The sequence below is a fragment of the Coturnix japonica genome, chromosome 2, assembly GCF_054131305.1.
Source record: "Coturnix japonica strain WE chromosome 2, WE-NBRP24, whole genome shotgun sequence".
NCBI lineage: Eukaryota > Metazoa > Chordata > Aves > Galliformes > Phasianidae > Coturnix > Coturnix japonica.
In genome coordinates, this window is record NC_140664.1 from 106,654,232 (window position 1) to 106,675,346 (window position 21,115).

A 21,115-nucleotide genomic window follows, 5' to 3' on the forward strand; every position below is an offset into this window, starting at 1 on the left:
TAAGATTTTGTACATATATAATTTAAAACTATTCTGTACCAATACAATATATTAATTTTACAAATGTAAAATTCATCAGCTGTTAAAGCATTTGCAAAACCACATATTCTACTGTAACTTTATTGCACAGTATCTATGAAAATATTAATTCTTAAATTAGAAAACAAATGCTTCAATATAGAAGAGACAATCTGATTGAAATACAATAAGAAAATCTACTCTGAAAATAACAAAATTTCACAGGATACTAAGCTTACAGGTGCACCTGTAGGCCCAATCTACAAAACTGGATCATAGCATCTGGTACTGGCTATTAGGAAAAAAAAAAATTCTTTGTACCTCAGTTATAGATCCAAATGTAGCTCTGACTAATCTCATGTGAAACACTGTGGCAATTCTAGTGTTAACGCTTGAATACCTTGTGTATACCACATTTGCTACCAGATAGTTCCTGACATCTACTTGCTGAACTGCTTTAACATTGCACAGGTATTTTGCAGGAATATATTCCTTGATGCAGCATAGGGTGGTTTTATTTCAGCCTTATAACTACTGAACATTACCAGTGTATCACCTGTAAATATAAAACACTAAGAATGAGAGTTAAATTTGTTTTTCACAAAAGCGTTATAGTTACAAATTCTAATTAGAAAATATCAAGTGATGACTTTTTGGCCTGTACTATCTCAATTAGGAAGTTAGAAGTACCTCTTAAATGTAGTGTAGGCAGCAAAATATATATATTACGTATGTGCTCAATTTGAAGATATGCTAATATGAGCTGTAAAATGCTAATGTGCTCCTGGGTCTAAATAATCACAGTTAATAAGTATTTACAATAAAGCTTGGTATAAAATCCAGTTTACCACAGAAGCAAGTATATAAGATTGAAGCTGAAATACACTGACTTTTGTGTACAATAGTCTTGTCATTGTTGAGTAACCTGAAGAATTTATGAGTGAAGAGTATTAAATGGGGTGGATCATGAAGTGCATCAAAACCTTAATGCCATTAAGCCAATTAAAATTAAATATAGTATAATTAAATTGGAACCTTTTAAGGTATTTCGAGTACTTATGTCCTGCATAAGTCAATTATGACATTACATATCTAGTCTGATTTTTAATTATTTCTTTTAATAGTGGTTATGAGATTGCAATTTGCAGATTATATATTTATTTAAAAAAAAAAAAAAAAGGAATAGAAAAACTTGCATCTATCAAATGTTGTAGGCAGTTCTTTTTTTGAACTGGCTGTTCTTTCACAGCTTCTCAACCAGCTGAATGTTTCTTTTAAAAAATAATATAAAAAGATTCTACAAGGAAATACGTGTCTCAGACATTCCTTCCCTCCCTTTGTTCTCCCTTACTGTGTTTTCTTTTTAATGGGGGGAAAAAAAAATCATAAAGCTTTTCTAATAGTTATAAGCTTAACTAATGCAGTAACATTCATTGTCTGGGAATTTTTTTTGTATTCCCAAACAAGTGCAACTTCCCGTATTTTGTAGTTTTTTCTGAGGCTGGGAAGAATATGATGAACACAGGATAGTGGGAACACAAAAAAATAATATCAATAATTAAATACATTATAAAGCATTTTAATAAAATAATTTTTGTAACTTTGTTATAATACATGTTTGCAAAACTGAAATGGTTTTTAAAAGTGCTAATTGTTAAACAAAAGTTTTTCAAAACCTTATAGTCCCACAACTCAGCTATATAATGGCTTCCCCTGCCCATAAAATAGGCACACTGATTGGTTTGGTTGTTAACAAACAAAATAAAACAAAAAGAAATGTCACTTGTCAATCAATCCAGCTTCTTTAATTTTTGTGTAGAAGAATTTCTCCAGTATATTGGCACATTTGTAGTATTCGCTCTCAGGGGGGTTGTACTCTCTGCAATTTGTAAAGACTCGCTGCAAGTCTGCCATGAATAATTTCTTAGACACGTAGTACCTATTCTTGAGTCGTTCACTCATTGTTTTGAGATCTGTGCAGGGAAAAAAATAGATTAATGTTTGATTCAAACAGTATCTTATGCAATATCCCTTCCTCTTGATGTGCTACTTGTCATGAAATGGTGAAGCGACAGTTGGCCTTATTTGCAATTGCATTAGTCTAAGGCCTATGCCTTCCTTTAGTTACAAAAAGACCAGTTGAGCCCCTGGACCTAAGCAATATTTTACGGTAATAACAAATTTGTGTAGAGTTTATTTTTAATTCTTCAAAACTCATTCTTGTCTGTTCTTATACTTGTCTTGACTTTCCTGTGGGTATGAAGTGTCCCTAACTCTCTCCTAAATGCTCTGTGAGGCAAAGCTGTTGCAAGCTCTGCAGGAGAAGACCTGAGGAGCATAGAAGTAAAGAGTTATGACAATAACATGCAACACATGTTAACTTTAAAAGTCCTTATTTCTGTATAAACACAGAAAAGAGCAGGCATCAGAAAAGCAGAGAAAGAAAACTCTGCCAAGGGATGGTACTCAATGTTCTTTTTCTTCATTGCTAGAAAATACATTTGTGTTAGCAACTGAGGAAGCTGGCTGCTCTTTTAATAACTACACAAATTAGTACAAACAGGCCAGGAGTCTACAGAAAGCAACATGAACACTGTTCTACTAAAAGGAGTGATAGTAGCCTGCAATCAACTTGTATTTCATTCTCTAATAACATTAAAAGGTAGAGAAGTCAGAAAGATGGAGGTGAGCATTGCATAAACAGTGAAGGAATGCCAGGATTCATTTTTAAATCTACTGCAATAGTGATCAAAACAAGGAACTCTTTAGAATAGCACTGAATCATTATAGAAGTTACATGACAGCAGTCAAAAGCGGAGAAAAATGTTATCAGTTTTCATGTACTTTCCTTTGCAAGTCATCCCACATTAACAATAGAAGAAAAAAAATAGCTCTGTCTAAAATACAAAGATAAAAGTAACAAGAAATGATTCGTATTGCAGTTGAATAAAGAATTTTCCTAAATTTAAACTGAAGCAAGCAAGTCCTTTGTTAAGAGTTAAATTGAAAACTGTTGCACTTCTGATGAAGTCTTCTCTGTGGGATTTAGAAAGTTTAAATCTAGTTTTCAAATCAGTTTGAACAGGTGTTCTTGAAAGTTTACCATCAGATATTTTAGCGTAGCAGTAGGAACTGCAATGACCAGTTACCACACAAAAACATATTCTTGCAACTCCTATAAACCAGCTAAATCCCAGAGTGTTTGAGATGACTGCATCTTTTAAGTAAGTGCTTCACAGCGAGTCTCTAAGGGCATGCTTAGATTTCACAGGTATACCTCATAAATGTTTCAGAAAGATCACAGACTAGCCAAATTTCAAATGACAGCTTTGTACTCTTAGTACATTGGAGCTGAACTTATCCAGCTGTAAATAATGTATCTTTTAACACAAAACAATCAGATTACAACTTGACTGTTATGCCTCTAGCTGTAAAGATTTTTAAACACTATACTTAGAAAATGTTAATGGCATTACCCATGGGAAACCTTATAACTTCATAATATCCAGGAGCTTCTGTTCTCTTCACAGGTTCCATGAAGGGCCAAGCGCTTTGATGGCTCTTTGGTAAAGAAAAAAGTAAGGTATCTAATATGGAAACTCTATATTAGAAATTATTTTTAAATCTTTATAGAAGGTAAGCTAGAACTAGCACTCACCTTCACCTGCTGCAGGATGGTTTTTAACGTGCTGTAAAGTTGATCTGGATCCTTGGGCTCTTTACTTGAAAGGAAATATTAATACAAAAAGATTACTGGAGTGAAGATCTGGGATTCAAGCTAAAGTGCATCTTGCCTAAAAGCAATTCCAAAAATTCAAGCAAAATAAAAGGTAAAACAAAACTCATAAGAACACATCCCTGGCAGATTGTTTATCTGTTTTCCAGTGAATGGGAGGAAAACTCAAATGACATTATTGAAAGACTTTTCTCAAAGGAATCTCAAATCCACTTCATCCTCCTCTGCGCAGCACTTACCCTCTTTCTTTTCCGCTTGGTTTCCAGCCAGTCTCTCCTGTACACCAACAGCATGAGAGATTACATGAGAACTACAGTAGGTCAAAGCATTAACTCAGTTATGGCAGCTCTAAAAATATAAGCAATTTCAGTACTGTCATAGCAAAATAGGTTAGTTTTCATAAAAGCTCCTCCTAATAAGAAAGGGAAAACCTAACTCTGAGCCCCATTCAATTTTCTGCATGTCTCTTCTTCCAGACTGCAAAAGATTCTAAAACTATTATTTTGTGATACACCCATTTGTAAAAGTAATTCAATACATATTTTACCATAACCTCTGTAAAGAAAAAGATGGAAAGGTTGTTCAATTTGATTCCCTAAGGAAATAGAATAAACTGCAGAAAAACAGTGCTGAGCAAACAGAATTTAAAAAAGAAAACAGAAAGAAAAAAAAATAGATACTTCAGTGTTCTGAATCTATTTTTTCCTGTTCTAAGTCCATGTTTAGCACAGAATTCAACCTTATTCAGGAGTGCAGTGCATCAGTGGTGACATCGAAATTGCTGACTATACTGTGATATAAATCAAAGATGGATCTGATGTAAATCAAATCAAACACATGTACACAAAAGAGCATCAGCCTGCGATGCCTCAAGGATGTACTGCAGACATCAACTGGAATGGAAATGCAATAATCTTCATTGGAATCAAATTAACAGAGGAAAGATCAATTGCACATTAGTAAAAAATAAATAAGGTATTGTATTAGTATTTATAATCTTGGACATTTCTTGAGTTCTTCTTCTGTTTTACATTAAAGGAGGTTGATACATACTAATTCCAGGGATGCTTTCTATAGGAATCTGTCGTACTCCATCTTTGAAGCAAGAAAGGCCAGGATAAACTTTTCGAATCTGAGCTTGTTTCCTTTCTATAAGCTTTTTAATGATCTGTAATAAAGCAGCAGAGAAAACAAAAAGAGTTGATGTGCTCCAAAGTAACAAAGAAGATTAATGCAAAACCATCATCAGCAAAGAAACACTCATATCCTGAACTTACGGTCCTTAGAAATACAAGTGGGTAACAGAGGCAAGATACCTGGCCAAGTACTAATTCTGCGGATGAGTCTAGCAAATCTCTCAGATGTCTACTTAGGTATAGGTCTGGAGGAAAGGAGTCTCAGCTCACTGATCACTGCCAGATGGGCAGATGGCAGATGAAGGGAAGGAAATTTCCTGGAAGTTGTTGGGGAACTGCCACTAACTCCAACAGCTGGTCCTTGTGAACTATTTTCACACATCCTGGTCAGAAATTTCAAGACACATTTGTTCTCATACTGCAGTATTTTAGAAGTAGCTGGAGATTTCAAGGCATGTAAATACAGGATTTGCTTAGATATCAGCCAGAGATGTTCTTACTGAAGATTTTACCATTAGGAAGTCAAAGTTGATGCTGCTCTTTGGAACCTATGTTCTGCTCCTAAATGACAAAAAAGGCTTCCCCAGCCCAGGTGGCCTGAGCCTAGAACTGTATTACTACTACTAGGCAAGTCTAAGAGAAGCAACTGTAGCAAACTACAAAAGATAAGTGTTATGTGCCCACCCCAACAACATCCCATCCATGAGGAAATGATGGGTCCAAAAGAACTCTGGGATCTGAAGAGCAACCCAAACAAACAGATATAAGAAGTAAAAATAACTCTTTGTGCTATATGGACTTGAGTTATCAAAACTTCCCAGAAAGTTACGAAATTTTTTACTGGAATCACAGAACATCCAAGTTGAAAAGGGCCTCTTTACAGCGCTATCTGAAAATCAAATACTATGTCCAAGAGCATTGCCCAAACACTTCTTGAGCTCTAGCAATTTAGTGCTGTAACCACTGCCCTGGAAAGCCAGTTACAGTGCCTGACCACCCTCTAGGGAGGAACTTTTTCCTGATATCCAGTGTAATTTTTCCCTGATGCAGCTTCATGCTATTCCTTTGGTTACCAGAGAGAAGAGATAAGCATATTAAATGCATAACCCTTTGATTTTTTCTTTCTTTTTGTCAGCACAGGCCAAATAGTTCTACTGGAAGGAAAATTATTGTTCCACAGAGGGGCATTTTAACAAAATTAGAAGTGATGAGATTAGACTATCCTTGGAAGAATAAAGTTAACCTTGTAATTCCTATTTCTTTAAATGTCTAGGAAGGTATTTAAACACAACTTGAAATGTCTTACTTGTTCTGCTTATAAATTGTTATTATATTGAAAACTATGATCCATTAACATTATCGTTTTGAATTCAGGAAAACAGTAATCTAGATTTGTACTTTAAAACATTAAAATCTTAATATATTCATTAATATAATGAATCAATTAAGTTATTCAACACAGCTCAAAATATCACTACTTTTTTTTAATACTTAAACTGCAGAAGTATGGCACTGAGACTAAAAAAAAAAGTTAATTAAATGAAAAATATACACTTCAATGTTTAATGAATCAAAGAAAAGGAGAGAAAACCTGATACTAATAAACCGTTTCTAAACAGCATTCCTAGATAGCTTTTGACCATCTTAAGAGATGATAGTATTCAGTGTTTCATTTCAGCTTTTACCTCCTTTTGTTTTTTAATGATGACTGAAAATTCTGTGTAGGGAATCCTTGGATTTAATTCACATCCCATTAATGTGGCACCCTCATAATCCTTGATGTAGCCAACGTATTTTGCTTTTGGTACTTTAATATCTTTGGAAAAACCCTGGAAAAGAAATAAATTGAAGTTGTAATTATGCTATTTTCTTTTTATGTATTTTTAAATGAAAGAGCTCCAATAATTTAGAATCAAATTGTAATTTTATATGTATATGAACATATATACTGATACAGTCTGCATACAGTTAAAAAAATAAAGTGAAAAACAAACACAATAAAATCAGTGTAAGACTCTCACTTGGGTTCTATTTCATTCTTACATTGCAGTGCTTTCTATAAAACCTTGGTAAAAAACAGGAAGCCAACCAGGACCTCTACCTCACCATTTACAGTCAAAGGCTTCAGTCTTACCTGGATACTGAGCAACTTCAAATTTGGAAAGGACATTTCAGAGGTGAGTCTGTCTGCATAGATCTTGTAAGCAGAATCACAAGTTTACAATTTATCCATTCTGAATGTGTAAAGAACAAACTCAGTGTTGTACATTTAATCCTAGAATAAATGGGAATGGAAGGGACTCGTGGAGGTCATCAGATCAGGCTGTTCAGTGTTCTGTCCAGTCTTGAAGACTGCCAAGGACACAGAAGTTCTAAAACCAATTTGGGCAACATTTCCCATTTCACCTCCCTTATAGTATAAAAAGTAAAACTAAAACTCCTTATGTCTAGTTGCAGTTTCAAAGTATGCTTATCTAACTACTTTTCTTATTCAGTTCCATCACTTCTAGAAGCACACTTCCTGCACCAAGTAATTTCTTAGTGTGACTTACTTGTTTTTTGAAGTAGCCAATAGCATATTCATCTGCGTATGTGAGAAAGTTGAGAATGTTGTGTTTGATGTGGTACTCCTTCAAATGGTTCATTAGGTGAGTTCCATAACCCTGTGTGAAATGCAGAAGAAAAAAGACATTCTGAAGCCTCTGGGGACTGCAAATATTACAAACTGTGTACCAAGAGTTATTACAAAAGGGTTTACAAAATGCAGTGTTTCCTCTAGATCCTAGTTTTAAACATTTTGTCATAAATATCTTAGTGAGGCATATTCCAGACCTAACAGTTTTCAGCCTTGTAGAGATATCTTTGTGACCTAGCAGGGAACACAAAATATTGCAGCTTCTGATTCCTGCTTCACTTTTAATCTAGGAGAGTCCCAAACCTATTGTCTTTCTAGGGGTAAATAATAGAATTACAGAATCATAGAATGGCCTGGGTTGAAAAGGACCTTCAAGATCATCTGGTTTCAACCCCCATGCCATAGGCAGGGTTGCCAACCACCAGACCAGGCTGTCCAGAGCCATGTCCAGCCTGACCTTGAATGCCTTCCAGGATGGGGCATCCACAGCATCTTTGGGCAACCTGTTCCAGTGCATCATCACCCTCTGTGTGAAAAACTTCCTCCTAGTATCTAACCTAGATCTCCCCTGTCTCAGTTTAAAACCACTCCCCCTTGTCCTATCACTGTCCACCCCTGCAAACAGCCATTCCTCTTCCTGTTTATATGCTCCCTTCAAGTATTGGAAGGCCACATTGAGATCTCCCCAGAGCTTTCTCTTCTCCAAGCTAAGCAAGCCCAGTTCCCTCAACCCTTCTTCATAGTAAAGTGAGACTCAAAAGGGATACATTGTCTTGAAAGGTGTAATTAACATGCAAAAAATGTTTCTTCTTTTAAGTTACTGTCTACTAATAGAAACAAAATTATGTATACTGTAATATGTCACATCACTTAAAATCTGCAAGACAGAGGGACTGCCACACCAGCTCCTCCTAGAGAAAACTATTCTTGCCTCTCTTTTACTGAGTTCTGTGTATCTGCAGCAGAAACAGTCTCTTCCTCAAAGATTTCATTTTTGGTCATGAGGCACAAAAGGGAATAGTGAAATAACTATCTATTATCACAATAGGTAACATAATAATAAAAAATAGCTATGCTTTCTGACTGCACACAGGAATAATTTTTATTTTCATTCAACCCCAAAGTAAACAAAAGTTTCCATTTATTCACACTTCCAAGTGAGCTATATTCGTCCCCTTACGCTGTGAGGCAAAAAAGGTAAAATACAGGAAATCCCATAATAATGTGTTATTCCTCCATATATTCAAATTTTAACATCATGGGAAATAACTGGATATTTTCACAAATGTACATAGAATGTTCTTGAAAGCTGGCAAAAAATTTATTTACGTAACTAGGAACTGTACATTACAAAATATGTACTTATGACTGAAATTTTAATAGCCACACACATGAAAACAGCCAGATAAAAGCAAGTTAGGTAATTGCTGAAACCCAAAACAAAACACAGGGATACACCAGTAGTGAAAAAGTAGTGACATTCATTCTTGAAAAATGTAGCGCTCTAGGCACAAAATTAGTGCATTTATCTTCCTTTCCTGATATTGTTTAGAGCATATCTCATTCAGACCTCATATTTAAAATGAAGATATTGTGTATGTAAAAATAAATACTTCTGAATTTGAGGAAGCTCTTAGAGCAGAATAGTCACTTGTTAAAGCAGCAGATATTATGCATGGTATAAATTACAAAGCAGTTTTACAACTGAAGGCATGTTAAGTGGCACAGCATTTCTTAGAACTGAGAAGTGCTCAAAATAACGAGATAATTGCAAATAACTCAGCAAAGGACAGAAAGTCTCATAAATTTTAAAGAAAAATGTTTTAATTAAATGCAAGAAGTGCATAAGCCACCCAAGCTTTTCACTTCCCTTCTCATCAACAGGGTGCAAGAAACTGTGTGAGGCATTTTACTTACAACTTGAAACATTGCAATTCATTCCAAAAATCCCAAAGTAGCTAATCTCTAGCACTAATTATCATCTTCTTGCCTCTAAGAAACTCCAGAAATTACTATGATAATTAGCTCAAATATTTTTAGTTGATTTATTATTTTTATTACCTCCCTGGGATTTATTTGGTCTCACAAATGCTTGCCAAAGTCCAACTATACTAAAGAGAAACAAAGTCACGTACGATACAATTTAAAATAATTTTATAATATAACATCAATCTATCTCAAAACCAAATTAACTTTTAAAGATCACACACAAAACAGTATCCATATTTCCATATTTCTTACTCCAACCTCAAACTGAATTAAAACATGTTTATTTTTCCCAAGAGTTTGCAGTGATATCCCTGTGTGAACATTTGTTTTTTCTCACATATCTGCTGCTAGGGGTCATCTTACTTAGAAAGGAATGTGGGAAGGCCAAAATTAAGAAATAGTCAACTGAACTCTGCAAATATTGAGACACCCGAAGGGTAACAGAAGAAAGTGTGCTTTATGAGTGCATACGCAACCCCAGTAAGGCAACGTGAGGAGTCCAAGTTTTGCTCCATTACATTTGGAAAGGTTAATTGAGAATCACAACTAATATTTGGCAACTCCTGTAGCACATTTGAATGCTTCAGTTTAATTAAAACACCTTTTATGAATTATATAGACATAGAATAAACATACCAACAGCAAACTCTGTTACTGTTCATATAAAACACTTTGAGTGCTTTTTTTATATACTACTGTGTCCATGGAAATGTTAACCTTATGAATTCAGAGTCTCATAAATTCAAATATAATTCAAGTACTAAAAGTTGTCACAGGCTTTCACACAGTTTCTGCTTGTTCATCTGCTAGAAACTCTAAATTAACCCACATCTCAGCATTAACAATTTCAACTGAAAAACATATAGCTACAGCACCATCTAAAGGCAATATCCTGAACTAAATACTCCCACTTAGATTTACCTGTAATCCTGGAGAAGAGGAGCAGAATCTCCTGTATATTTATAGTGCTTTACATTCTCTCAACATTACAGATCAACACTGAGAACATTATGCACACTGTACTCAAAAATAAGTATGCAAAACAGTGTATGCTTATTTTGAGTTGTGAAACTATACCTAATTTATTTGATATAACTAATTTTCATTGAAGCTGTTTAACATCACAAAGAGACTGAGCATAAATTACAAACACATGTAAGCTACACTTAATTCAGCCAACCGTGATGCGTTATGCCACACTGAAAGGCAGTTGCTGAAGAAAAGGGTGAATAATCCAAGAGTGAAAGAAAAATTACCATTATTTTTGTGTTGAGGAATGTGTCTTTTTTCTTAGAAAATAGTCCCACTATTATTCTGATGATTTTAAATCTGTCCTATTATTTAGGTTTTCTATGGTACATTCAGAATCACTGTATCTATCAAATTTGATTTCTGTTTGGTAGCACAATATATTCAATGAGACCACAAAATTAGGACTATATACGGTGGTAAATGGAATTCATATGCATTTAATAAACTCTAGTGGAGAGTTAATTTTACCTTGACTTGCTCATTGGAAGTCACAGCACAGAAAACGATCTCTGTAAATCCTTGGGAAGGGAACATTCGGAAGCAGATACCACCAATAACACGACCATCTTTTATTAATGCAAGAGTCTTGTGTTTCCTGAGTAGACAAAAATAACATTCATTTTAATTCACGTACATAATACATAATGTGCCATTACTTTCCTTTTTTCAGAAACTTGATTCACTTCTTTCCATGGTGCCACTGCAATTGTATATGCCTCTGTTAAGATATCTGTATTTACCGAAGAGTTTGTCTTAACATCATGCTTTGAGTTTACCATAAAATTCATCATTATGCAGCATGTCCTAGCCTTGCCAAGTACTCCTACATACTAGAGTATTTCTATTAATAAGATTTATATTGCTTTTGTTGACTATATTACTGACAGTTGTGCCATTGCGCAGTTCTCAGTATAATCTTAGCCTGCCTAAATTAGAAATTAATGGAGTTACAGGACAGCAAGTCCTTCCTAAGGGATTCCTGATTCCTTGCATGTACTCTGAATAGCTGTGCTATCAGTTTCCAACACAGCTGATCAAGCAATAAATGATATTTCATATTTCTAATCTAATTCCTAGTAAAATGGAGACCAGAATAAATATCCATTTCTGTTGCACTTGCACTGACTGCCAGGAAAGATAAAGCAAGGTGCAATCTGAACTCTCACATCAAGGACCAAGAATTTTAGCATCATCCTCAAGGTCTGGAAAGATTTACACTGCAGCTGTTCTCTAGATTATTCAGTACACAGTATAATATAAACTGTATAAACAATACTGTAAATTCAGAGAAGATGCCTTTGGTGTGAAGGAAAGTTGGTGCCAAATTGAGACTCTTCCAAAAAAAGGTCAGTCTGAAAAGTAGATGTATTTTAAATGTCAGTGTTGAAGTAGAATTTATATATTGTACATATTCTTTTTTTCTTTTTTTTTTTATTATTGTGTTTTTAATTTGTAGAATGACAGTAGTGTGTAGTAGCTTGTGTTTTTAATTTTGTTTCTCCGTATTTGAGTTGCTGGAAAAAGATTTAGTAAGGATGACCACTTTGGAAATAAGAACAAAATAGATCATAATTATATTAATGGCTGAAAAGTCTTTGGAAGAGAACAGTTAGACTGCACTTTTTCCTATCAAACTACTAGAAGAGTCTTTGCTAATAAAGAAGGGCCTAGAGAAATGTGGGAGGAGGCCATGGCACAAGACCACTGCTTCAAAATTTACTCAGATGTTTGGTTATTGTGGAACCTGAACTTCTTCAACCAGTAGCTTCTGCTTGAGTTCACAGTGCTGCTAAGACACCGAAATTCAGAAAATTTCTCAGTGCTGCCTCTCCCTCCAAATTGAGCAGCATTTACCCTCACATAGGAGAAGAAAAAGAGTCCAGACTGGTGCTGGTCCTCACAAGAACCTTGCTGGTCCCTTCTGAAGAACACAGAAAAAAGTCCCAGGGCTAGTCTCCTGTGCTTGGAGACTGAAGTTTTGTCCACCTGTCCCAGAACTGGGTGGCCTGAGCTTCAGAGATTGCACAGAGCATGCAGCAGCAGAGCTTGCTGGCACTGAGAAAGTAGTGCAGAGGGAAGTGCTAGCAAGTCTAAAAGCAGAGGAAATCATTCCAGAAGTGTTTTCATAACTGCTACAGCAATAATAGCAGACATGAAGACAGTGGCTCATATCACTGGTGGTGGAGGTAGGCTCTACCACTAACCAGGCTAGGCAGACATCTAGATCAGCTCAAGCAGAGCTCCATTTATGGTATCTACTGACATGTAGCAAAGAGTCCACAAGCACACTACACTGTGAAGTGCTGCAGTTAATATTGCAGGCCCCTAGATCTTCAATGGACATGGACTGTACACAGGCAGAAATTTGGGGAAAGCACATTGGTTGGAAGTAGGCTCTGTAAGAAGTGCAACAGTCTAAAAATAGACACTTCTGAGCAAAAGGTAAAGAAAATGTCAGGGCAACAAATTGTCTTAATGTATTGATCAATAAGAAGACTGACACCTGACAGCCTTGAAACTGTAAAGGCAATGAGGGCTGTAAACAGAAGAAAAACATCCGTGTAATACAACAGCTAAGCAGAAGACAAAAGTCAGAATGGGCAGAGCGTAAATATCCATGAATGTAGAGAACCCTTTTTCTCCTGCTTAAACACAATTCATCAGTTCACTAGGGTGGATGAAGGACAACATGCAACCTGTGGATGCTGCTACAGCAAATATATCTCTTTAAAAGTGCCTGTGGTGTAGATTTGTACCTAAAGCAAGGCAGGAAACGTGCACGTATAAAGAGAAAGGCAATGTACTCTTGTGAGCAGTGATTTTAAGCATTCTCCCCATGTTGACTTAGATGCTGTTCTTCATAAATTCCGCAAGTTCTTCTCACTGAAAAGCCTTCAATCTCTGCTGCCATTTGGTTTTCAAACTCCAAAAACAGAGGATGGAGCAGTCTGCAAGTTAGTATGGGCCCAGAGGCCACTAATGAACACCAGAATTATTTTCAGAATTTTGGTTCTAACATTCATAAGAATAACATAAGGGTAGCAGGGGTAGAGTTCCTCTCTACAGTATCTGGGCTGGCCCATTCTAAAATCACTGTCTGCAACAAGCACCGTGCTCTCTTCATCCCAATCATGAAAGTCCTCTCCAGCCGTACTCACGGATCAAAAACCAAGCGTGTGATGTACTCCTTTGGCATCCGAGGGAGCTGATGGGAGAATACATTCTGCAAACCAACCAGCCACATCATGATCTTCTTGTTTGGCTTCTGGTTCAGGGAGTTCCCAACCACGTGGAATTCAATTACCCCCCTGCGCTCCTCCAGTCTTGCTGCCTCATCCCGAGCAGAATGTGCTGAGAGGAAGTTGGTCTGTACGAAAGAGGAACACAATCACATTGTGTATATTTCACATCCTCTGCTGGAAAAACCTTAAGAAACTAACAAACCCTGCTCCTTTCCCAAGCCATGTTTATACAAAAATTGAGCTGTCAATGATTTCTCTCTTTTTTTTTTTTTCTTTTTCTTTTTTTTTTTTTTTTTAAGCAGAAATGACAACATCAAATAAGCGGATATAAAATCTATGCTACAGTATACTAAGGCATAAATAGTAATGGATTTGCCTACGTGTGTTGCAGACCAGAGATTTTAATGGCTTTGGAGGCACAGCTTTATTTTTTCATTTTAGCAGTGCTTTCCACCACCTACATTACTATCATAAAAGAAAAAAAAGAAAAAAAAAAATTTAATTCCTACTATTTTTGTCGTTATATATCTAGCAACTGCATGTGTATGTTTGCACAGAGATTAAATTCATATAGACGTTTAAACTTTTATCAAGATCCTTTCACAATGCCAAAAGATTCCTGCATGTTCATACTGTTTACTTTTTGAAAAGATGTTTGGCTGCTGAATTTCTAGTCATTGCCAGCCCCAACATCCAGACTGCAAATATGCAAAGCCATCAGTCACAGTATACATGTTGAGCAAGAAATGTAGGTGGTTCCAAACCTTCAGCACTCTCTAGCTAAATCTTGGCAAACAAGAGCTGCTTGCAAAACATAGCCTGGCAAAGAGAACAGAAGGAGGAAAAGGCAGCCAAAAAAAAAAGTGTGCAATTCTGCAATTCTGTTTGTTTTTCTCTTACAGGAGAAAAAAAAGAGCAACTGTGGAAGAAGGAGCAACTAAGTGTTTAGATCAGCTCTTCTGCACTAGATAGAAGATTTAAATTTGGGTCTTTAATCCTTCTGTGGGACTTGAACATATTTTGCCTCGTCTGACATGATGCATCTATGATTAACAATAAAAAGTGTACTCTGGAATCATCCTACTAAAGAATTGCCTTACAAAATAACCTCAAAGCTTCTTCTTCATTATTATAGTTTCATATCTCTTTGCAAACAGCACACAAAGCATTAAAAATTTTTAGAACTATTCATCATTTTAATGATGCATTTCACCAATAGTGTTTACTTATCTAAAAATACGCTTTTAAAGACTGTATGTTTCTTACTGTTAAGTATAGCATGTTTTGTGGACTCTTGTCTTACTCAGTTCATGTGGAACATTTATTAAAAACTGGCCTTTTACAGACAGATCAGATCTGTACATTCCTCACCTCTGGCCCAAGCATTGCTGCAGGATCTGTGATTGTTGACATCACTTCATTGATCAACTCAATAGGAATATCTCCTACAACCCTTGGTCTTTTTGAGTCCTCCAGAGAATACGGTTCGTTATTTTTTCTCTTTTCCCCTATAAAACAAAACCAGGACAAATTAAGAATGACCAAACTGTCACAAACAGTTTAATCACTATGCTCATGAAACCAGCTAAGAGGAAGCAGAGCATGACTGTGAATCAATTTAGATATTCTCACATACAAGGAGAAGGTTAATCACTTTTGTAATGAATCACTCTCTAATAAAAAGCTAGGATTTGAAGGTTTTTTCATAGATAGAAAAGAAATTTGAATCTTAAATACTAATATACCAAGTACATACATACAGAAAGCCTGAATGGCATTACTTGTTCAAAAATTGTAAATGAAGAAAACATTGTGGATGAAGAAGTACTGCAATATTGAATATATTATCAAGATAGCAAACGCAAGTTATTTCAGACTCCATTTCTTTAATCACAAGTGCTGGGCTTAAGACACTGCTTCAGGAACACAGAACAGAAGTTAACCTCTGATAAAACCAACACAAAGTAACCTGGAGCAGTGCTAACAAAGCTCAGCCTTCCAGAGCAGGATGCTATCCATCCTCAGCCAACACAGAGAATGAGGTTGGGTAATATCTACAGGTCTGCCTTTCAGCTCTTTTGACCTTCGCGTCTTTTTCCCCAAGATAGCAAAGGCACGTAGACCGTGAGACATGCTGTCCCTCCAAAAATAACAGGACAACAACATCTGACAACAGCTGTTCACAAACAATACAAAATTAGAAGAAACGGGAACAAAATAGCAAGATTAGTTGGCAGCGTATCTGAAAAGTGCAGTACTTTCCAACAAATACACATGCCAGTATAATAAATAAAGAAACTATGATTTACCTGATCCATTTAAATTGAATGATTAAAAAAAAATCACACTAAGAACCCTTTCCTCAATGCTCTTAAACTGAAGCCTAATTGTCAGTGAAGTTAGGTCAGCACAGAAGTACAAAGTGTGAAATATTCCTTAGTTGATGCAATTATATGGAAAATTCATCTTGCACTGTCACAAAAATGCCAACAAAACTGACTTTTGCTCACTAACATGCACTACTGCACACACAATATTGAACATCTTTGCCTTTTCATAAGACTGCTGTATTTTAATAAAGTATTATTCTTCCACTGCCACTTCAAGAGTAAATACAATATATAATAAGATACTGATAACACTTTGAACCTACACATGTGTAACACGCATAACCTAGCAGGAAAAAAATAGCATTATTTTAACTTTGGTCACAAGCAAAGAGTTAATGTAACTACAAAAAAATAAGTAGTGGATCCTGAGGAAGTTCCTTTCCATCTTGGAAAGCCACAATAATGATTATTATTCTTATGAATCTTTGTCCCTCTGACTATCACCTGGTCTTTCTCTTCTTACATCTCAGGCCTTACATCAGACTGATGCATATTAGAAAGACCAATTAACACTTCTCCCCTGCTTCCCTTCCTTCCTCTCTCAATACTTTTTGCTTTTATTATTTGCTAGTTCTGTATTCTAACCCATCTCATTTCTCAAAAACGTTTTTGTTAAATAGTCCTGTACTCCAGTACTTCTGCTATGTTCTTTGGCTCGTATGTGAAGCATGGAGATTTATATGTATTTTTTTATTCCTATACTATTAGAGTGAATATACCTCTCCTTGTTCTGTTCCCTCTCAAAATCGTAATGAAATTATTCATTTCTTTGTTTACTTCAGCACTCTGCAGTGAAATTCTATGCTGTTGACCTCAAGGGTAAGTGTTCAATACATATTTTTGGATAACATAATATTTCATTTTGTGATTCACTGGAATTAAATATCCATTATAGATTTTTTTCACTCTTAGTTTATACCAAACAAGAGCAGTCTGACACGTCATACATATTTGACTTAGAAAATCCATATGAAGCTTCCAAATCAAAACACACCATGTTAATTATTAACCACACTGCTAACTGTGGACCAACATGTGATATTGCAACAGCAACTAATTAAACAAATTCATGAAGGAAGCATCTAGCAAAGACTAGTGGGTACAATAATACTGATAAATCCAGTCACTAGCTCAGGATTTATCCAAACTGCAGACAGACAAATACTAGGAAAGCATACAAACAGGAATTTCACTCCAGAATTACCTCTTTCTTATAGCTATTTTTGCCTAGAGATTTGCTAGTGCTTCTTTTCAGAGCCAGGATACAGAATTTTGTCTGAGAACAGCACTTATCAATGAGCTACATTTTTGTTTGTTTGTTTTCACTTCGTTTTGTTTTACTCTAAGGAAAATCCACAATAACGCTGAGCTACCTCTGAAACCACCAGATAGTTCAGGGCCCAATATTTTACATACATTGTACAGACTGTTTTGCCACAGATACAGTACTTTAAGTACACAAATATTAAGTTCTTCACTCCCCTTTTCAAGCTTTCAAGCAGCGTAATTGTTTAATTAGCAATAGAATTTTATTGTTAACCTTAATTCAATGTGGAAATTGTTTATTCCTGTTTATTTCCTAGTTTTTTTGAGGTTTGGGGTTTGTTTGTTTTTAGTGGGTGTTTTTTTCTTTTTTTCTTTTTTTATTTTTTCTTTCCCCACATATGAATGAACTTTCCTCCTTGTTTCTGATTGGATTCATTTATTTTCCCAAATCAGATTTATTTATTTATTTATAAGTAATTTGTCACAAGGTTTCTGGAAATCCAGGTACATTACATCATTCAAAACTTTTTCCAATTGTTCACCAGTTCTCTCATGGACATCCCTATGTTCTATAAAATAAATGTCATATTTCCACATATCATGTTACATACACATTCCATTCTTAATCAGTTTATTATTTTCTCTTCTAACCATCTGAAATGGGAATCTTACAATTAAACAGTTTTCTGAATTTTCTTAGGATCCCTTTAAAAACCAGTTTTGTATCTGTGATGTTTCAGTTCTACAGCGCTGAAGGCAAATCGAATGACAGCCCAGCTGCACAACTTAATTAGATTCTCAATCCTGTATTTATTTTCACACACTGAGAAAATATCATTTTTTTCTTGTAACTGTTTACCACACATTTTACTGATCTGTAGTAAGAAAATCTTCTTCTTTTTATCACTTTTAAGGTCATCTCCCAACTTGTTTTTCAGAAAGAAGGCTGCAGTTCAGGAGACTCCTTAAGTTCCTCTACAGAGGACACTAACAATTCACTTAGTTTCTTCTGCTTCCTTGAAGACTTACTTCACACGACCTTTTGATCATCTCTTTCACCTACAAACTCTTTTGACAAGCTCATGATTGAGGTATCTGAAAAGTGTTTATGAGGAGAACTTATTCAACACCTTTTTATTTTCCCTAAAATACCTTATAATCTGACCTTAGTCCAGTATTCTGTTTAACCATGTGTGTATTTGTTCTTTACTTTATTGCTCATAAGCATGCAATTTCAATAACTTGAAAATCTTAAAATAAAAAACAATGGCCCCTTCTACTCCACCTTTTCTATTTAAATGAAATCTTTCTTCATCAGTAACCTCTGTCACATACAGAACCTTTACCATATAACTACAATTTAAACAAACTGATGGATTTTTTTTTTTTTCAAAGGCAGTTGCCATATATGCCAGTTAAATATTACCACAGTGGAGAAAAGCTATGCATGTCTGTCTGTGTCATTTAGTAAAACCACCTCATGGGAAAGTGAAGGCCATGGTCATCGTATACTATAACTACTGTTAACATTAACAAAGGCAAGAAAATGAGTCTTCATGTTTGTTACCTAAGTTTGGGTCGAGGACAGAAGAAACTTTGCAAGCAGGACTCATATTTCCACTGTTGGGTTGCTCTAAAGATGACGGGCTTGCACAATACGAAACAGATCTTGCAACAGGAGGAGGATTGATAACTGCAATGGCACAAAAGTCACACAAATCAAAATCAGGATACAAAATCAATTACAGCGCTGATCAAACAACTGTCATGACCATGGACTCAGCTTCACCACAACTCACCTACAAAGTAACATTAACAATACCAACAGAGCAATTGGTGGGCAAACAGAGATATTAGAGCTTTACCTCAACATATTTTTCCTAAACTTATTGAGGAACTGTACTACTGCTGGATGACAGCATTAGTTTCACTTCACTGCAAAAGTCTGGCTTTATTATTCTGCAGTGCTGAGCACGTATTAAGAAAATGAGCTTCCTTCACATGTCTGCCAAGGTCACTGGCATTCAGCCTCATGAAAAGACTTTTTGTAGGGGTCCACTGGAAACTAAAATATCATCATTCAGCTTCATCTGTCCACTTGAATAGCATTTAAAGGCTGGTTGGACAAATCAAACTCAAGGAAGGGAGAACTTGTTAAACTAGTTAAGAAGTTGAAACTGCTCTTTCAGAAAGTCACAGTCTAACCTCTCTCTAAATTTAAAAACAAACAAAACCAAACAAACAAACACTACACATAAGATCATCCAGCTTTCAACTGTTTCAGGATTTTTGGCAGGAAGGCCAAAATAGGAGGGAGGAGGAGAAATGAGGTGCCAGCTCACAGCCTGGACACCTGCAGTCTTTCTTTTTGCATTCCTTTATCCTGGTGTCATCACCAGCAACAGCTCTTTTGTGCCAAGAATCCAGTGCTTAAGAGCTGCAAATTAAAATGAAGCACTTCAGAAATATACATGAAAGAATAAATGCTGAGAGCAAGATGATTTTAGAGTTGTAATAAATTTGTGCCCAAAGCATAATTTACCAGTTTGTGAACTCAGAAATCAGGAATTTCTAAGAAAAAAAAAATGTGTTTCTCTTACAGTGGAATTTTTTCTACTAATCTCAGAAAGCAATTATCAGATGAAGTCCTGACATAACAGCTTAATCAACTGATAATCAGCAATTGTTGCAAAATACTGAATTAAATGACTCTAGTCCTTACTTCCTAAAATAATGAAAAATCAAGTCAACCTATAAACTGCAAAAGCAGATTTTAAATGCTGTTGAGCAGAATGGAGAGGGAGACAAGGAGAACAAAAAAAAAATTATCACAAGTGTGTTCCTGCAGTTTCAAGGGTGACTTACAGACTTCTCGGTTACCTAGGTGTGAAGTGAATAGAGCTGGAGAACAGATGATGAAGCACACGAACAGGAACCAAAATAAGGAAAAGCTATTCAAATGCCAAAAAATCATGTGCATGTTTGCACCCAAAGTAGATGGTAAAATGCTGCTAGGTAGCAAGTGGACTAGCATAGGGGATTACTGTCCAGCACGTCCTGCAGCTATTTATCCACCCAGTGTTCTCATTCACTTATAATGAGTTCACTTGCATCACTTGCATACTCAGGAGAAATGCCCCTGCAGCCAGTCTGCTCCACAAGTGCCTTTGACTGGCTGGATTCAACCATCAGGATGGGATCTTTGTAGGAAGAAACATGGTAGCTTCAAACACCTGTTCTCACTAGAAGCAGATTCATTTTGATGCAGCCAGATACTGATAAAGCTTCATATCTAATTCTCATTCCTTATAATTCCTCACTTGAGGAGGTGTATTGTACTTTACATATAGATGCTCTTTAATCGGTCACTAAACCCAACCTACCTGTCTGGATTCCCAGCTGGCCAGTTCGAGATGTAGACACCAGGAAATCCTGATCCCAAATAGGAGAATTTGGGCTGTAAACTTCTTCTTCTAGCATTGACAGAAACCTTGGCACAAAAGCAGATGAAATATTAACTTAAAAGGAGAATTCATAACAGGTTCTTTTTTAGAATAAGCATTTTTAAAGTAAAAAATATTTAATTACTCTGTATAAAAAACATTGTCGGTCAGTCTTCAAATAAATTCACACGCACAGTATCACAAACTGGAGAAGACGATAAGTATCTT

The 21,115-nt window shown here is 35.7% G+C and overlaps 1 protein-coding gene across 7 annotated transcripts in view; it reads right to left on the reverse strand.

Moving 5' to 3' along the window:
- The window catches only part of KAT2B (lysine acetyltransferase 2B), a 41,439-nt gene continuing 20,324 nt past the window's right edge, over positions 1-21,115 (reverse strand). The window contains exons 7-18 of one of the 7 annotated variants that reach the window (XM_032443202.2): positions 20,828-20,934; positions 19,012-19,137; positions 15,160-15,296; positions 13,705-13,913; positions 11,015-11,141; positions 7,443-7,553; positions 6,576-6,719; positions 4,808-4,922; positions 3,994-4,030; positions 3,677-3,740; positions 3,495-3,579; positions 1-1,991 (exon numbers count right to left, since the gene is read on the reverse strand). In XM_032443202.2, coding sequence (XP_032299093.1) covers positions 1,798-1,991; positions 3,495-3,579; positions 3,677-3,740; positions 3,994-4,030; positions 4,808-4,922; positions 6,576-6,719; positions 7,443-7,553; positions 11,015-11,141; positions 13,705-13,913; positions 15,160-15,296; positions 19,012-19,137; positions 20,828-20,934 — 1,456 coding nt within the window. In that variant the 3' untranslated portion in view covers positions 1-1,797. Of the gene's footprint in view, positions 1,992-3,494; positions 3,606-3,676; positions 3,741-3,993; positions 4,103-4,807; positions 4,923-6,575; positions 6,720-7,442; positions 7,554-11,014; positions 11,142-13,704; positions 13,914-15,159; positions 15,297-19,011; positions 19,138-20,827; positions 20,935-21,115 lie in introns of those variants that run through there. The other 6 variants (XM_085538410.1, XR_014942965.1, XR_014942966.1 and 3 more) reach the window with 6 other exon arrangements.